Source organism: Scyliorhinus torazame, chromosome 9 (genome assembly GCF_047496885.1).
Source record: "Scyliorhinus torazame isolate Kashiwa2021f chromosome 9, sScyTor2.1, whole genome shotgun sequence".
Taxonomy (NCBI): Eukaryota; Metazoa; Chordata; class Chondrichthyes; order Carcharhiniformes; family Scyliorhinidae; genus Scyliorhinus; species Scyliorhinus torazame.
Window position 1 is genome coordinate 47,015,639 of NC_092715.1, and position 17,029 is coordinate 47,032,667.

At 47.0% G+C, this 17,029-nt stretch overlaps 1 protein-coding gene across 29 annotated transcripts in view; it reads left to right on the plus strand.

Moving 5' to 3' along the window:
• LOC140429166 (teneurin-3) overlaps positions 1-17,029 on the plus strand; it is a 3,593,949-nt gene that overhangs the window by 3,185,433 nt on the left and 391,487 nt on the right. For 19 of the 29 annotated variants that reach the window (XM_072515817.1, XM_072515806.1, XM_072515811.1 and 16 more), the window contains one exon: positions 4,026-4,244. The exons of the other annotated variants lie outside the window; for them this stretch is intronic. In XM_072515817.1, coding sequence (XP_072371918.1) covers positions 4,026-4,244 — 219 coding nt within the window. The remainder of the gene's footprint in view (positions 1-4,025; positions 4,245-17,029) is intronic. 29 annotated transcript variants of the gene reach the window in all.

Sequence of the window (17,029 nt, forward strand, 5' to 3'; positions counted from 1 at the left end):
TCAAAAACCCCTTTTCCCTTTTCCAGAAAAAGCACTCTTGATCCCGCTGACATTTCCGTCAAGCACGGGTGGGGGAATCACAGCTGCACTCTCGCTGGCCCAGAATGAGAAATAAGTGCAGTCACCTCAGCATTGTTTGTGTCAAAATATTGTTAACTTGAAGTAGACTCATGAAGTATTCACCACAAAGCGATTAGGCTCCTGGTTTTCCTGTGCAATCTAATGTGTGTTCGTTATTACAAACCACTGCCAGAAAATTTGCTTTAATTTTGAGGTGGACTGCCATTGTTGTGATCTTTTATTTTCTCTCGACCAGTTTTAGTACACTGCGGTTGGAACAAAAACCTATTTTGGTAATTAACCAAATGTGAATTAATTAAAGGAGAATAGCATTTTATCACTGGCCTCTTCTGTCTGTTAAATTCCATGTGGGAAGAAGTAATTATTATAGCCTGAGATAGCGTTTACTGCGACAAAAGGATGTGAGAAAGATCCTGGATTGACTGCTGTAATTCTGTACGCTAATCGTGGATGTGAAATGACAGCTCGGGCTATGTGATGTAATGGCGGTAAATTTTACAGCTGAATATATTTCTATTAAAAACTGCTGTCAGGGCCAATAACTATTTCATAATTTGAAGTGCTAAACAAAAATCACTTTGTGCAAAGGATGTACTTTCTAAAAATTAGAATGGCAGATAATTATGGCAAATGATTTGTTGCCACTGCCATCTGTTCTGCAAATGGAATGTTCACCGCCTCCTAATGTAACACTGCAGGATACGGGCAAAAATCACAGCAACGACTCGGAGGGTGGTGGGAGTGCCAACGAGGGACGGGTAATAAATGCGACCGTGCCAGCTCCGCCTACGGCCCAAGAGCTAATTTTGAGGAAAAGGTGTGGAAATTCACAGGATACTGCATCGCGACACATCATTCGCCGTGCCGACAGTCACACCAGCTGCATTTTCTTTTAACCCTCCCCTTTCTAGCAGTTACTTGAAATGAATATAATTTCTGGAGCAACAGTCTTCAGCCTTTGCGTGATGTGTCTCACTCTGCTCGGTCGTGATGGTGTGGGCGGGGGAGCTGAAAGAGAGCCCCCCCCCAGTTAGCCATGGTGCTGGGGCGGCTGATGGTGGGCTAGTGACTGCGGGTGGGGATTAGTCCGAGTTCTCAGTCCTAACCATTAACCACTGACCTACACTGTGAAGCACTGCTGCCGGACCAGAGCCGCAGTCACTGTGATGCCTGCTGCTGTTGTGGTCTAAAAGTAGGTAAAGTAAAGTCGCACTAGCTCCAGATGACCATAGGCTGCCTTCCCCTTCGAGGGGGAGAGCTGACTGGTGGTGATTTAACCGGAGGATTACCACACCTCAGACGAGGGGCAAGGTTGAGAAGGCATGAATAACCTCGCTGTTGGCCTCACTCTGCATCACAAACCAGCTGTCCAGTAAAATGAGCTTAGCCGATTCTGAACTGAGCTAATGGTTGAGTTGTATACCAACATTGATTAGGCATGATTTTTAAGCCCCCCACCTCCCAAGGCCCTCCTCTCCAGTTGAAACAATATGTAAAAATATCATCCAGGTGCAATTTTGTTTTGTTTCTCATAGCACTGTAACTCTGCAGAATATCCCAGGTCTATAGGAGCATGGAGGCAGAGGCCTCAGAATTGTCAGACCCTGACTTAATTTTGACTGTGATCTCCCTGTGCTGTCTGCCTATGAGAGGTAGTCACGGGCAGGAACAGACTAGAAGAGGCTCAGGTGAGTATTCAGTTTATTTCGATAAGGTTTCTTATGGTCATGAAGCAAGAGGGGTGCTTCGCCTCCTGACCCAAGAGGAAAACCTTGGGCCTGCACCAAGCTGGCCGGAAGCACCACTCCCCCTCCACAGCCACCTGCGGACTCCTTGTTAACTTGCCTTGCCTCAGATCACCTTCATGGTCACTGACAGCCTCATGCTCCGACCACAATTCTTGATCCCGATCACTGACATCGGCATTATTCCTGCGAGCTTCACGTGGGAGACGGATCATTGCACTTCAAGCTTGGCTCATCCAGGAGTAAAAATGGCCAAAATCTGAACTCTCCATGGGGGACGTGCGGCCAGCCCATGCCCTGAGATACAATCGTGACTTCAATCTCTTGCACACATAGTTAACAAAAATATTAGTTGCCTGGCCCAAACAAAGCCTGCCATCGGTGAGAACCAGGTAATCAGAGGCAATTAGGGAGACATCAGAAATCAGAGCTGATTTTAGTTGCTTCCAGGTGGCACCATATGTCACATATGTGAAAAATTCACAGTTTAACATCTCCGAGGGAGGTGATGTAATAATTAGTCACAAGTCAAACTCCAAACCATTACTTCACTGAAGAAATAGAGAATGTTTCACTTTGTCCACAAAACTCCCACTGAACTCGCTGTCCATTTGGGATTAAAATGGAAATCCCTGTTAGTCCACTGTTACTTCAGGGAAAGTAGCCGACAAAGGGCTTGGCAGTTGGGACAAAGCCAAGGTAGTTACTTTATCATTTCAGATTTACAGGGCAGTCATTGCACCCTCTTGCCGTGTAGATTTGCAGGTCGTGTTGTTTTAGCTAGAAATGCACTATTCTGTATCTACAATTACTTACCGATTTATTTTCCTATTTATGTTTTTATTTTACGAAGCTGAGAATGCATTGCTCTTGGTGTGAAAATACGAAACTGACAGGTTAAAGGGGAATGACAGACTTGGATTTAGTGTTCATCTGTACTGACTGCTGCTTACTCAGGGGACAAGATCCCCTTTTGCATGGCCCTAAATCAAAGCTGTCATAATCATTTCTTTCTAAACTGTGCCTTCTCTATTAGTACAGCTCAGCTTCTGTTATTTTAGCTTTGATGCAGCTTTTGACCCTGGCAGATTTCTACAGTTGTCATTTCGGGTTAAATGTTACATATAATTTAAATGGTTTGAATGTGTGGGCAGTGTAACAGAGATAAAGTATGCAGACAACGGGCCCTGGAAGGCTATCTGCAGACAAGCATGGCTGGAACAGCTGTCGAGTTCTGACACCGTGTGTGCAAGGTGGGGACAGGACAACTATTTAAAAGGTGTTTGTAGAACTGCTAGTAAGAACGTAATTTTGAGTGGCAGTGTCACATCCAAGCAGAGACAGAGACAGTAATTGTTGGTTTGTAATACCCTCTTGGTCTTCACTACTTAGTCCTGGCACCACGAGCAGAGGAAAACTGCCCAATGGCAGCCTCAGTAACACTTTAAAGTACCGGGCTCTGAAATCATGCACTGGAGGCTTGTCCCTTGCCCGTGCTGCATCAGAATGTCTTTTCCCATCTGAGGTGCTCCCACTGCTTGGCTGCATTCCTTCCGAACGACTCAAGCCAGCCAAGGGAACAAACTGCACCATATCGCCACGGGAAGGCAGGACTGCGAGTCCTGTTGGATTGAGGGGATATTTGCAGCAAGCCGGGTTATCCCTTTGTGTTTGCAGTCTTCAGCAATCAGACCTGTGCGTTTGGCATTGGAACCGCAGAGGGCATGGGGACCAAACCCCCCCCCCCCAGACTAATGTGAAAGGAACAGGCAGAGCAGCTCACAGAAATCACTGTACTGAGCAAAAATCGCAGCAAAGGAAAAGCAGCTTAAAGCTGAAGTGCAAGTCTTCTACCTGCCTGAGCTTGACCTTGTCCAGAGAGGCCATAGAAAATACATGTGGTTCTTTCTGCATTCATTTGAAGCTGTACACTGTTACTGTACATAATAGTTTAAGTTCTTGTACTTTGTAATCTAAAAACACTTTGTCAAAGGGATTAGCATGCAGAAATCATCTACCTTGCTCAACTTTTGATTTTACTCTGTGTAACAAGAGGATAGCAGCTAATGGGTTTCTTTGTCTGCCAGGGTTTGAATCCATTGCTATTCATTTTGCTTTTGAATGTCTCACTTGTGCATTTTTTTAACATGCTTTGTCGTTACCATCACACATCAAAACCCTCGTTTTGTCTCCCCTCAGGTCCTCCCATGCCATCCTCTTCCTCCTCGTCCAGTCCATCAGCCATTGAGCAGCCTGGTTCCCCAATTTCATCGCCCAATGCCAATGGCAACCAAAGACGGCTGCTTGGCCACAGCAGCACGCAGCCAGTTCATGACTCTGACACAGATGATGAGGAATACAATGCAAACTCATATCTAGCTCAGGCCAGTTCGGGCACAGTCTGTGTGACCGTTAATGGTAAGAGATTGCCTGCATCTATCAACTCCTCCTGTTTCTTGGCACTTTCTAACTTCTGAGCAATTCTTTTAGCTGGAAGAGGTTTGGGAGGACTGGTCCCTGTGCCAATTTACCTCCCAGCCACTTACTAAACCGCTCTTCTCTGCATTTACTCCTCACAAGAAGCTTTATTGCACGTCAAGCCTCTTTCCTTTGACTGCACAAATGACATATACCTTGTTGTTACCTCACCCATCAAGGGTCAAATACTAACCCCACTTTGTTAAAGCACATTCAGATCTGAGTTGCAAACGAGCCAAGTCACCCTCTTGGCCCACTACATAACTGAGGATACCAATGCCAGGTACAATGGGCACAGAAGTGGGAATTTTCCAGCACGATAAAGAAATTCTGATGATGTTTCTTTTAGCGGGAAGTGTTGGGTACACAAGCAGCGGGTGCTCGATTGGAGCCTTGTACCTGAGCACCAGACCTGTTGGCAGTTTGCCGGCCATTGCAATTAAACAAGATGTTTCAAAAGTCCAGAAGCTCTTGCACAGCGATTGGCTTGTTGTTTGGGGAAACAAACCATTGTAGCATACTTTCATCTGGCAATGTAGGATGTATTCGATCTGAATGGAGCACGCAGTAAATAACCCCAGTCAGGGCTCTATCGGTTGTTTTCTCTTCCGTTGTAATCTGTTTTTTTCCCGGGAATATAAATTACATGTTTTAGTGCATGATTGTTTTGCTTAAATACAGCACTGAGAGCCTAGCGAGATTTCAGCTGTCCTCGCTTTTCAGCCATTTGGAAAGAAAAAGACACAACAGTAAACAAGAAGCTTTCTGCTTTGCTACAGGTTTTTTGTCACTACCAGGGGATGTTTCAATGTTTTGACTGTATTTTTGGGTTAGCTTACTTTGCCGTTGCGCTGCAGATATGCTATACATACTTCGTTGGTGTTCTTTAAGTGTGTACTTCATGGTTTCCGATGATTGGACCTATGCGAACTGCAACTGCCGGCAGTTCAACATCAGCAACCAGTTTAAAATACATAATTGACTGGCACCGTTGTGTCTTCTGGATGTATGCACTGAAACCCTGCCTGTCCCTTTTAGCCAGCTTGTTTTTTTTTTGTGTTTTGTGATTTTGTAAGATGTTGACAGTAAAGATAATACTTGCAAAGCAGAAATTTCTTCCCGCACGGAGGTATCAATTAGAGAATAGAACTGTCATCAAAAACGGGTGATGGTCAAGCATGCCTCACATTAAATCAACAGAAAGAAATAACTTGCATTTATAAAGCATTGTTCGTACTCTCAGGATTTTTCAAAGCGCTTACAGTCAATAAAGTAGTCACTGTTTGATATGGGGAAATGCAACAACCTTGTTAGCTCTGTGGGGTAGTTGTTGGCCATGGCATCGGGAGAGCTCCCCTCTGCTGCTTTGAATTTATGCCATGGCATCTTTTCCATGCTTCTGATGGAGCAGGCAGGGCCTCGGGTGGCATGGACTTCCCTTTCCGTAACCAAGCGATCAGCAATCAATAACACAGAATCCAGCAGGTCAGTGCATGATTCCTTCACTGCTACCGGGTCAAAATCCTGGAATTCACTTCTGAACAGCCAAATGGGCCAGAGCAGCTCAAGAGAAGGGCTCACCACCACCTCCCCAATAAGGACAATCAGGAATGGACGACAAATGCTGACCTTGCCAGAGACGCCCAAATCCTGTGAAAGAAGGAAAAGAAAATGATTACCAGTTAGCATTTCAGGATGTTTTGAAGTTAAGATAGCTTAGTCTGTCAAAGCTATTTGGAGGACACAATCAGTAGCAAGGGAAGTCTATTGGAGGGGGCGGCACGGTGGCGCAGTAATTAGCACTGCTGCCTCACGGTGCCGAGGACCTGGGTTCGATCCCGGCCCCGGGTCACTGCCCATGTGGAGGTTTCACATTCTCCCTGTGTCTGCATAGGTCTCACCCCCACAACCCAAAGCCCAAAGATGTGCAGGGTAGGTGGATTAGCCACGCTAAATTTCCCCTTAATTGGAATTTTCTTTGAAAAAAATGTAGTCTATTGGAGATTTGGCTACCCTTTTTCGGCTCTAACTCACAGTATCATTGAGGCAGCAATGACCCGGTCCTTGGGCCATTTTGGATCTGGCAGCTCTTGGTCTCCATGAGAGACTGTGCACTGGCCACTGACCAATATTGAGAGGTGGGACTCCTGGCAAAGGCCGCATGGGGTTGCCGCAATCAAGTCAACGGAAGGGCTCACCGCCAGGATGAGTAAATTTTGACAAACATTACCGGTCTGGAACCTTTCATCAGAATGTTTTTATTTCAGAGGGGGCAGGGGGTGGGGGGAGTTGGGGGCGGGGGGGGGGGGGGGGGGGCGGGGGGGGGAGCAAGCGAGATCCTGTTTATAAAATTTGGGGAAGGAATAAAAGCAGTTATATTCAGGTTTGGAAGACTGGGAGATTGGAGGCCCATGGAGGGAAGATCTTCAGAGGCCGGTCATTGGATACATTGGTTTGATGTTTGGTAGTGGGCCCATGATCCAGGAGGGTGGTAGAAGAGTCAGTGGGTTGCCGCTTTGGCTCTGACTAGGTAGAGGTCAGAATGCCAGACAGCAACAGCACCATCCTTGTCAGCAAGTGTGATAACAATGTTAGGGTTGGACCTGAGAGAATAGAGCGCTGCCGCTTCAGAGGGATACAGGGGAGCTGTGAAATTAAGATGGCCAATATCATGCCAACTGTTCTCATTGGACGAACTGATGGAGGGAAAGGGGACCAGGTGAATGGAGAATGATGGAGATGGGTAAAAGAACCTGCTACATAGTCTCCTGAATGTCATCCAAGCTTGAAATCGATTAAGGTGGGGCTGTAAGGGATGAAGTTGTATCCTTTGCTGAGGACAGAGCCCTCAGAGCCAGAGAGGGGAAGGTCAGAGAATGACGTGCCATGATGTCCCATATCCACAAGAATAAGGGGTGGGGTCAGAGGGAAGAGAAGCAGAGGGAAGTTCTGGAGGTTTTTTTACATGTTTGTTGTTGAATCTCACTACCCTTCACACCTGAAAGAAAGATAAAAAACTATTGTATTAATGGCTGAGGTGAAGGATGGTATGAAACCCAGATAGTTTGACTTCAGTGGCAGGGAAACTTCTGAAACTATTGTTGTTGTTGGTTCTCTTCCCAATTCCTGGAAATTGTAGTACGGGATAAAATCAACTGTCACTGCATATTCTTCTGTGCCTGCTTGCGTCCCACCCCCACAACCCAAAGATGTGCAAGGTAGGTGGACTGGCCATGTGGCATTGCCCCTTAATTGTAAAAAAAAATTAGCTAAGTGCCAGGAAAGTGAGAGTAGTGATAAATAGATTTTTTTCAGATTGGAGGAAGGTTTGTAGTGGAGTTCCCAGGGGTCAATATTGGGACCTTTGTTCTTCCTGATCTATATCAATGAACTAGGCTGTGGAGTGCAGGGCATGATTTCAAAATTTGCAGATGACACAGAGATCAGAAGTGTTGTCAACTGTGATGAGGATAGTCTTGAACTGCAAAAGGACATGGAATTGTTTTAATTATTAATTTTTACGAGATGTGGGCTTTGCTGGTGAGGCCAGCATTTGTTGCCCATCCTAATTGCTCTTGAGAAGGTGGTGGCCAGCATTCTGAATTTAAAAGCGGTGTTCCCGATCACGGGAGAGGTCCAATGGCCGTGACTGGCTTTTAAATGGAATGATGGAGTCTTCCGGCCTGACGCGATGGCAGAGGGCATGTCATGCACCCGGATCACACGCTGACGTTATGTGCCCTGTACGTCCGTGCTTTTGGCGTGAAATCACGGAGGAGAGATTCTTCCATTTTTTTCCTGCAAAGCAAGCAAGCAACAAGAATGTGAAGGCCTGAAGATGGATCCGTTTTTTTTTAATAAGGAAGAGAGAGCCAGAGACACAAAAATGCCAAGATTTCACAACAGAATCTGCTGTAGAGAGCTGCTCCGGAGAGTCCACGGCACGACAAAGCGATGCTAATAGAACGTAGCACAGTACAGGCCCTTCAGCCCACGATGTTGTCATCATAGAATTTACAGTGCAGAAGGAGGCCATTCGGCCCATCGAGTCTGCACCGGCTCTTGAAAAGAGCACCCTACCCAAGGTCAACACCTCCACCCCATCCCCATAACCCAGTAACCCTACCCAACACTATAGGCAATTTTGGACACTAAGGGCAATTTATCATGGCCAATCCACCTAACCTGCACATCTTTGGACTGTGGGAGGAAACCGGAGCACCCGGAGGAAACCCACGCACACACAGGGAGGATGTGCAGACTCCACACAGACAGTGACCCAAGCCAGGAATTGAACCTGGGACCCTGGAGCTGTGAAGCAATTGTGCTATCCACAATGCTACCGTGCTGCCCCAAATTGGTTGTGCCGACCATTTATCCTAATCTAAGATCAACCTAACCTACACCCCTTCAATTTACTGCTGTCCATGTGGCTGTCAAAGAGTCGCTTAAATGGCCCTAATGACTCTGACTCCACCACCTCTGCTGACAGTGCATTCCACACACCCACCACTCTCTGTGTAAAGAATCTCCCTCTGACATCTCCCCTATACCTTCCTCCAATCACTGTAAAATTATGTCCCCTCGTGACAGCCATTTCCACCCTGGGGGAAAGTCTCTGGCTATCCACTTTATCCATGCCCCTCATCACCTTGTACACCTCTATCAAGTCACCTCTCTGCCTTCTTCGTTCCAGTGAGAAAAGCTCTAGCTCCCTCAACCTTTCTTCATAAGATATGCCCTCCAGTCCAGGCAGCATCCTGGTAAAGCTCGTCTGTACCCTCTCCAAAGCATCCACATCCTTCCTATAATGAGGCTACCAGAACTGGACACAACATTCCAAGTGTGGTCTAACTAGGGTTTTATAAAGCTGCAGCAAAACCTCGCGGCTCTTAAACTCAATCCCCCTGTTAATGAAAGCCAACAAACCATACGTGCCTTCTTAACAACCCTATCAACCTGGGTGGCAACTTTGAGGGATCTATGTATGTGGACCCCAAGATCCCTATGTTCCTCCACACTTCCAAGAATCCTGCCTTTAACCCTGTATTCAGCATTCAAATTCGACCTTGCAAAATGAATCACTTCACATTTATCAAGGTTGAACTCCATCTGCCACTCCTCAGCACAGCTCTGCATCCTGTCAATGTCCTGTTGTAACCTGCAATAATCCTCAACACTATCTACAACTCCCCCAACCTTCGTGTCACCGGCAAACTTACTAACCCACCCTTCCACTTCCTCATCCAAGTCATTTATAAAAACCACAAAGAGCAGAGGCCCCAGAACAGATCCTTGCGGGGACCACTGGTCACCGACCTCCAGGCGGAATACTTTCCATCCACTACCACTCGCTGTCTTTTGGCCAGTCAATTCTGTATCCAGACAGCCAAATTTCCCTGTATGCCATGCCCCCTAACTTTCTGAATGAGCCTACCATGGGGAACCTTATAAAATGCCTTGCTGAAATCTATATACACCACATCCACTGCCCGACCTTCATCAATGTGTCTCGTCACATCCTAAAATAATTCTGTGAGGCATGACCTGTCCCTCACAAAGCTCCCACATGCTGACTATCTTTAATCAAACTATGTTTTTCTAAATAATCATAAATCCTATCTCAGAATCCTTTCCAATATTTTGCTCACCACAGTCGTAAGACTGATGGGTCTGTAAATCCCAGGGATTTCCCTATTCCCTTTCTTGAACAGGGGAACAACATTTGCCTCCCTCCATTGATCCGGTACTACTCCAGTGGAGAGTGAGGACGCAAAGATCATTGCCAATGGCGCAGCAATCTCCTCCGCCGCTTCCCGTAGTAACTTTGGGTATATCCCGTCAGGCCCCGGGGACTTATCTACCCTGATGATTTTCAAAATTTCACGCACATCCTCCTTAATATCAACCTGTTCGAGTCTATTAACCTGGTTCACACTGTTCTCATGAACAACAAGGTCCCTCTCTCTAGTGAATACTGAAGCAAAATATTCATTTAGGGCCTCCCCCATCTCCTCAGACTCTAGGTACAAGTTCCCTCCACTATCCCTGATCGGCCCTACTCTCACTCTGATCATCCTCTTATTTCTCACATAAGTGTAGAATGCCTTGGGGTTTTCCCTAACCTTCCTGCCAGGGCTTTTTCATGCCCCCTTCTAGCTCTCCTCAGTCCATTTTTGAGTTTATATTAGCTCTATACAGAGCTCCAGGGCCTCTGGTGATCAATCAACAAAGACAAATCTGAAATCAGGAGCAAAGCAGTATAGAAATGATTTCTTGAGGCATGGCATTGTTTTCTTTTGTCTTGTTTTTATAAATTTAGCGTTCCCAATTCATTTTTTCCAATTAAGGGGCAATTTAGCATGGCCAATCCACCTGCCCTGCACATCTTTGGGTTGTTGGGCAAAACCCACGCAAACACGTGGAGAATGTGCAAACTCCACACAGACAGTGACCCAGAGCCGGGATCAAAACTGGGACCTCAGCGCCGTGAGGCAGCAGTGCTAACCACTGTGCCGCCCTGCTGCCCTGAGGTATGGCTTTGTTAATTGTGCCAATGCAAACCAGGATGCAAAGCCCCTTGTGTGTTATATGCAGGGAAGTACTGGCAAATGAGAGTTTAAAACCCTCAAAACTTCAATGGCATTTGAAGATTAAGCAGGGCGAGTTTGAGGACTAACCTCTTAATTTTTTTCAAAGGATACAGCGAGAACTTAAATCATCAGCTGAAGTCCTTAGCAGAAATGTAACATTGAATGACAAAGCATGGGAGATTGTGAGGACCAAGCAGCCACCATGCCAGCCAGAGTTGGATATCATGCCATGATCTTGCTGGTGCCTTATGACATTTTAGTATGGTCAACATAGTCTTGTACTTGCAAATTCCACACGGACAGTGACCCAGGGCTGGGATTCGAACCCAGGTCCTCAGCGCTGCAGTTCCACTGCGCCACATGCCGTCACATTAGCATTGAAAGCACATTGTTGAGGGATTGAAATTGATGTATCTCTGATTATTCCCTTTCTAATTTCCCTGTGCTAATTTAGGACTGATTACTGTACATTTAATTTCCACATTTTGTGACTTTTGTGCAATGCTTCACGTTTGACAATGTGAAATGTAATTTGCCACTTGACCAGCTGCATAAATGATCCAAACCCTTCTGCAGATGTTAAGTTGCATCCTATGTCTCAACTAGTTTTCCTGTTCTAATGTTCTCAGGAAATCAGCCAAACAACATTTAGTTTTGGTATCCAGCTCGTTAATGTAGATTGGAAACAACAATATTCTAAGCACTAATTCCACACTCAACACCTCACTGCACTCTGACCTTTCACCTCAGAAGTGCCCTGTTTCCCATTTTTGTACCAATTTCCTCTCCTATCTCAGATTCTACCAACTTCTTCGCCATCCCATGTTCTGAACTGGATGCTCCGGGCGAAAGAGACATCTTCCGCCCCAAAAATATACTTTATTCATAACATTTGAAGTAGAATACAGAATGTTTAAATTTGACAATGCATGAAGTGCAGTGTGGATCAGATTCTTTCAAAAAGTGCATCAGGTGTCTCACATACACTTGCCATTACAGGTTATATTTACACTGTACATTTGCATTGGGGCAGCATGGTAGCCTTGTGGATAGCACAATTGCTTCACAGCTCCAGGGTCCCAGGTTCGATTCCAGCTTGGGTCACTGTCTGTGCGGAGTCTGCACATCCTCCCCGTGTGTGCGTGGGTTTCCTCCGGGTGCTCCGGTTTCCTCCCACTGTCCAAAGATGTGCAGGTTAGGTGGATTGGCCATGATAAATTGCCCTTAGTGTCCAAAATTGCCCTTCGTGTTGGGTGGGGTTACTGGGTTATGGGGATAGGGTGGCAGTGTTGACCTTGGGTAGGGTGCTCTTTCCAAGAGCCGGTGCAGACTCGATGGGCCGAATGGCCTCCTTCTGCACTGTAAATTCTATGAAATTCTATGAAATTTCATGTCCAACATTCCCTGCTGCATCCAGCCCAAAAAGGTTTTACACCGTTTCCAACTCCTCAATATCTAGTGGCCAGAGGGCCTTTCCCAATGAGCCTTTTGAGTAGCTGCCCCAAGCTTTCAGTGCGTCCCTCAGCACGTAGTCCTGGACCTTGGAATGTACAAGTCTGCAACGCTTGGTCATCCAGCGGAAGAACAACAACCCTTGTGTGAATCAAACGAGCGTCTTTCACTGATGTGTACCTCAGTGTGCATCCCTCTTAATGGTCCTTGCAGTACAAAGTACTGTGTTACAGAGCTGCTCAGGATGAAGCTCCGCAAAAGACTGCGGCTGGATTCTCCATTCCTGAGGCTCAGTGCTGAGGATCTGTGGTGTGAAACTCTCTCCAACTCGTGTACCGGTGAGGGGCTAAGACCGGCGCCGTGTCAAACACCCGCGGAACGCGTGGAAAATGGTCGGAGAATTGCCTGATCTCGTGCTGCACATGCGCAGGGCTGACAAGCTGCAGCCGCGCACGTCTGCACCCCCCCACACACGCGCCGGTCGTGCTGGACCACGTACCCGCCCACCCTGACCCCACAACCCAACTCCTGGCCACTCGCCACCATTCCTCCCAGCCTGGCAGAAGCCCCCCAGCCAGCGGCACGGATCTTGGCCGAGTGTGGCGCCGCTGGACACTGTCCGCACGCCCTCTCTCTCCCCCCGCAGCCAGCGTACCAGGCTCCCGACTGCTGGGACCACATGTGGCCCACGCCGTCAGGAACCCGGCCCATCGGCGGCGGAGCATCGCGGGTGGGCCGGCTGATGACGTTACAACGACGCCGCAACCCTGTGCGCCAAGTGTCCCGGTGATGCCGATTTGGAGGGGCGGACCATTGCGACCAGGCGCCAAATTGGCGCCTGCCCCGATTCTGGCGTCAGGAGCCATCCTCTGCCCGATCGCCATTCCTGATTTTGGCGTTGCGCTACGAAGAATTCCGCCCTCATCTTTCTTTTCAGAGGCACATTCCATGCGAAGGTGGGGAATGGTCTCTTCCCCAATGCAGTCATGTCAAGGGTAATGTGCGGAGGCAGTCATTTTCTTTGCATGCAGGATAGATCTGCTGGGGAGGGCCCTTCGTACCACCAGTCAAGTTACGTTTTAGTGCTTATTTGAAAGTTCTGAGGATGAAGTATTCTGCCAAATGACTTTGATCATCTGCTCAAGGAACCACGCCTCGGGATCCTTTTCCCTCAGGGTCCTTTTCCCACAGGCCTCGAGGATATTATGTTCAGACCACCTGATGGACTTGTGGTCAAAGGTGTTTTTCTGCACAGGTTTTGCCCTAAGGGGGCAAATGGGGCAGCACGGGCATATATTTGGTGGAAGGCACTGTTTTCTTCGTCCATCATGATAGCAGCACTGTCACAGTCATAGCAATCCCACTCATGAACTGAAAGGTTTGCTGACGATACAACCATAGTGGGCCGGATCTCGAATAACGACAAGTCAGAATACAGGAGGGGGATGGAGAACCTAGTGGAGTGGTGCAGCGACAACAATCTCTCCCTCAATGCCAGCAAAAAAGAGCTGGTCATTGACTTCAGGAAACAAAGTACTGTATACACCCGTGTCAGCATCAACGGGGCCGAGGTAGAGATGGTTAGCAGTTTCAAATTCCTAGGGGTGCAAATCTCCAAAAGTTAGTCCTGGTCCACCAACGTCGACACTACCACCAAGAAAGCATAACAGTGCCTATACTTCCTCAGGAAACTAAGGAAATTCAGCATGTCCACATTAACTCTGACCAACTTTTACAGATGCACCATAGAAAGCATCCTATCTGGCTGCATCACAGCCTGGTATGGCAACTGCTCGGCCCAGGACCGCAAGAAACTTCAGAGAGTCGTGAACACCGCCCAGTCCATCACACAAACCTGCCTCCAATCCATTGACTCCATCTACACCTCCCGCTGCCTGGGGAAAGCGGGCAGCATAATCAAAGACCCCAGCCACCCGGCTTACTCACTCTTCCAACTTCTTCCATCAGGCAGGAGATACAAAAGTCTGAGAATACGGACAGACTCAAAAGCAGCTTCTTCCCCGCTGTTACCAGACTCCTAAATTATCCTCTCATGGACTGACCTCATTAACACTACACCCCTGTACGCTTCATCCGATGCCGGTGCTTCTGTAGTTACGTTGTATACCTTGTTTGCCCTATTATGTATTTTTTTTAATTCCCTGTTCTTCCCATGTACTTAATGATCTGTTGAGCTGCTCGCAGAAAAATACTTTACACTGTACCTCGGTACACGTGACAATAAACAAATCCAATCCAAAATTGGGGTCGAGTCGTCAGCCATTTTATGCACGGACCATCCCTGCCACTCTGTTGAAGTGCAAACAGAGCAAAGTACAGTTAAATTGATCCCCAAGACACAGCCAACAATATAAAAGCATGTTCTTGTTTCATTAGAATTGTTTGATGAATGGCGCTGCCAAACATTTTTTTGAAAGTCCAAATGAATGATTTCAGAGGAATTTCTATGTTTGTGATGGGGTCAACAGCAGCTTGTCAAATGGCCTGCTGCAATGTTCCAGTGAAGCGCAATGCAAACTGGAGGAACAACATCTCATCTTCCGGTTAGGCACGCTACAGCCTTCCGGTCTCAACATCGAATTTCACAACTTCGGATGATCAGCTCTACCCCACCTCGACCCATTTGTTTTCATTTCATTTTAACTGTCCCCCCCCCCAATCCTATCCCCCTTTCCTTCATCTTTCTCCTCTTTGCTTCCCCTCCCCCCACATCTACAGTTCATCCTCTGATGTTAGTTTCCCTGCTGTTTGACCTTTCACATCTTTTGTTCTCTCTGGGGACTGCCATTAACACTCTTTCCCCTTGGTTTCTGTGGCCATTAGCACCCGATTTCCCTGCGTTTCTGTGGCTATGACTCATCTTTCATTCTCACTCCACAGTGTAAAAATTTCCCACTTTCTCTGTCAGCTTTGACAAAGAGTCATCGGGCTCAAAACGTTAGCTCTTTTCTCTCCCTACAGATGCTGCCAGACTTGCTGAGATTTTCCAGCATTTTCTCTTTTGTCAAACAGCCCCTTTCCTGATTCATTCTATACAGATGTTTGTTGCTGTAAATTGAAGTACCCTTGCACCCTTTCTGCTACAATAGTGTGTATTATTTCCCCTGATTTCGATGATAGGCTTACAAGGCTATTGTTGCCTAGATAGGTGTTTTGTCCTTTTTGAATGTAGACACTACAAGGTAGATTTTCCACCTTGTTGCATGCGTATGTTTGGGAATTGCACACTCCAAGCCCGTCATTTTCCACCTATTAAAATTAAGGGAAAGACATAAGCTGCGGATGTGCAATTTTCCAAAACATTGCGAGTGCCAAAGGCAAAAAATCTCTCCTTCCATTTGTTTCCTTTCACTCCGCGAGTACCTCATCAGTGCTGGCTATTGCTTAATGGCATTAAAACACACCTTTGACTTCCCCCAGAACCTTAATCTATCAATAGCATCTGTCAAACTGATTTCAAAATAATTTCAAACATCTCTGGGTCAGTACAGACATTAAAGATTACTGGCAAAAGGTCATGTGTGGATATTGGGTGAGATCAGCACTGGTCTCAGTTATGAAGTTCTCTGCAGTTGAATAGCCTGCTGATTGCTTTAACTGGAGGTCTTCAGGTGCCCATACAACTGTGCCCCAGAAAGAGCGCATAACTGTCAAAGAAAGAAGTTACATTTTTATAGCACCCTTCACAACCACAGGGCGTACCGAATGCTTTGGAAACATAGAAAAAATAGGAGCACGATGAGGCCATTCGGCCTTTCAAACCTGCTCCGCCATTCATTATGATCATGGATGATATCTAATTACATCTTGAAACCATACAATGTTTTGGACTCAACTACTTCCTGTGGTAACACAGGCTCATCACTCTCTGGGTGAAGAAATTTCTCCTCATCTGTCCTAAATTGTCTACCCCGTATTGTCAGACTGTGACCCGTGCTTCTCGACAGACCCACCAGCGGGGACATCGTTCCTGCATCAACTCTGCCCAGTCCTGTTAGAATTTTATAAGTTTCCATGAGATCCCCCCTCATTCTTCTGAACTGCAGCAAATACAATCCTAACTGATTCAAACTCTCTTCGTACGTCTGTACTGCCACTCCAGAAATCAGTCTGGTAAACCTTTGCTGCGCTCCCTCTATAGCTAGAACATCCTTCCTCAGATGAGGAGACCGAAACAGCACACAATATTCCAGGTGTGGCCTCACATAGACCCTGTATATTTGCAGCAAGGCATCCCTGCTCCTGTACTCGAAACCTCGCAATGAAGCCAAGCATACCATTTGCCTCCTTTGCCGCCAGCTGCACCTGCTGCTCACCTTCAGTGACTGGTGTACGAGGACATCCAGGTCTCGTTGCATGTCCCCCTCTCCTAATTTATGGCCATTCGAATAATAATCTGCCGCCTTGTTTTTGCTACCAAAGTGGATAACCTCGCATTTCTCCAAATTATACTGCATCTGCCATTCATTTGCCCACTCACTCAACTTGTCCAAATTACACTGAAGGATCTCTGCATCCTCCTCACAGCTCACCTTCCCACCCAACTTGGTGTCATCTGCAAACTTGGAGATATGGGGCGGAATTCTCCCCCCCTCCCCTCCTCCCCCACCCCTCCCACCCCCACGCCGGGTGGGAGAATCGCCGGGGCGCTGTGCGTGT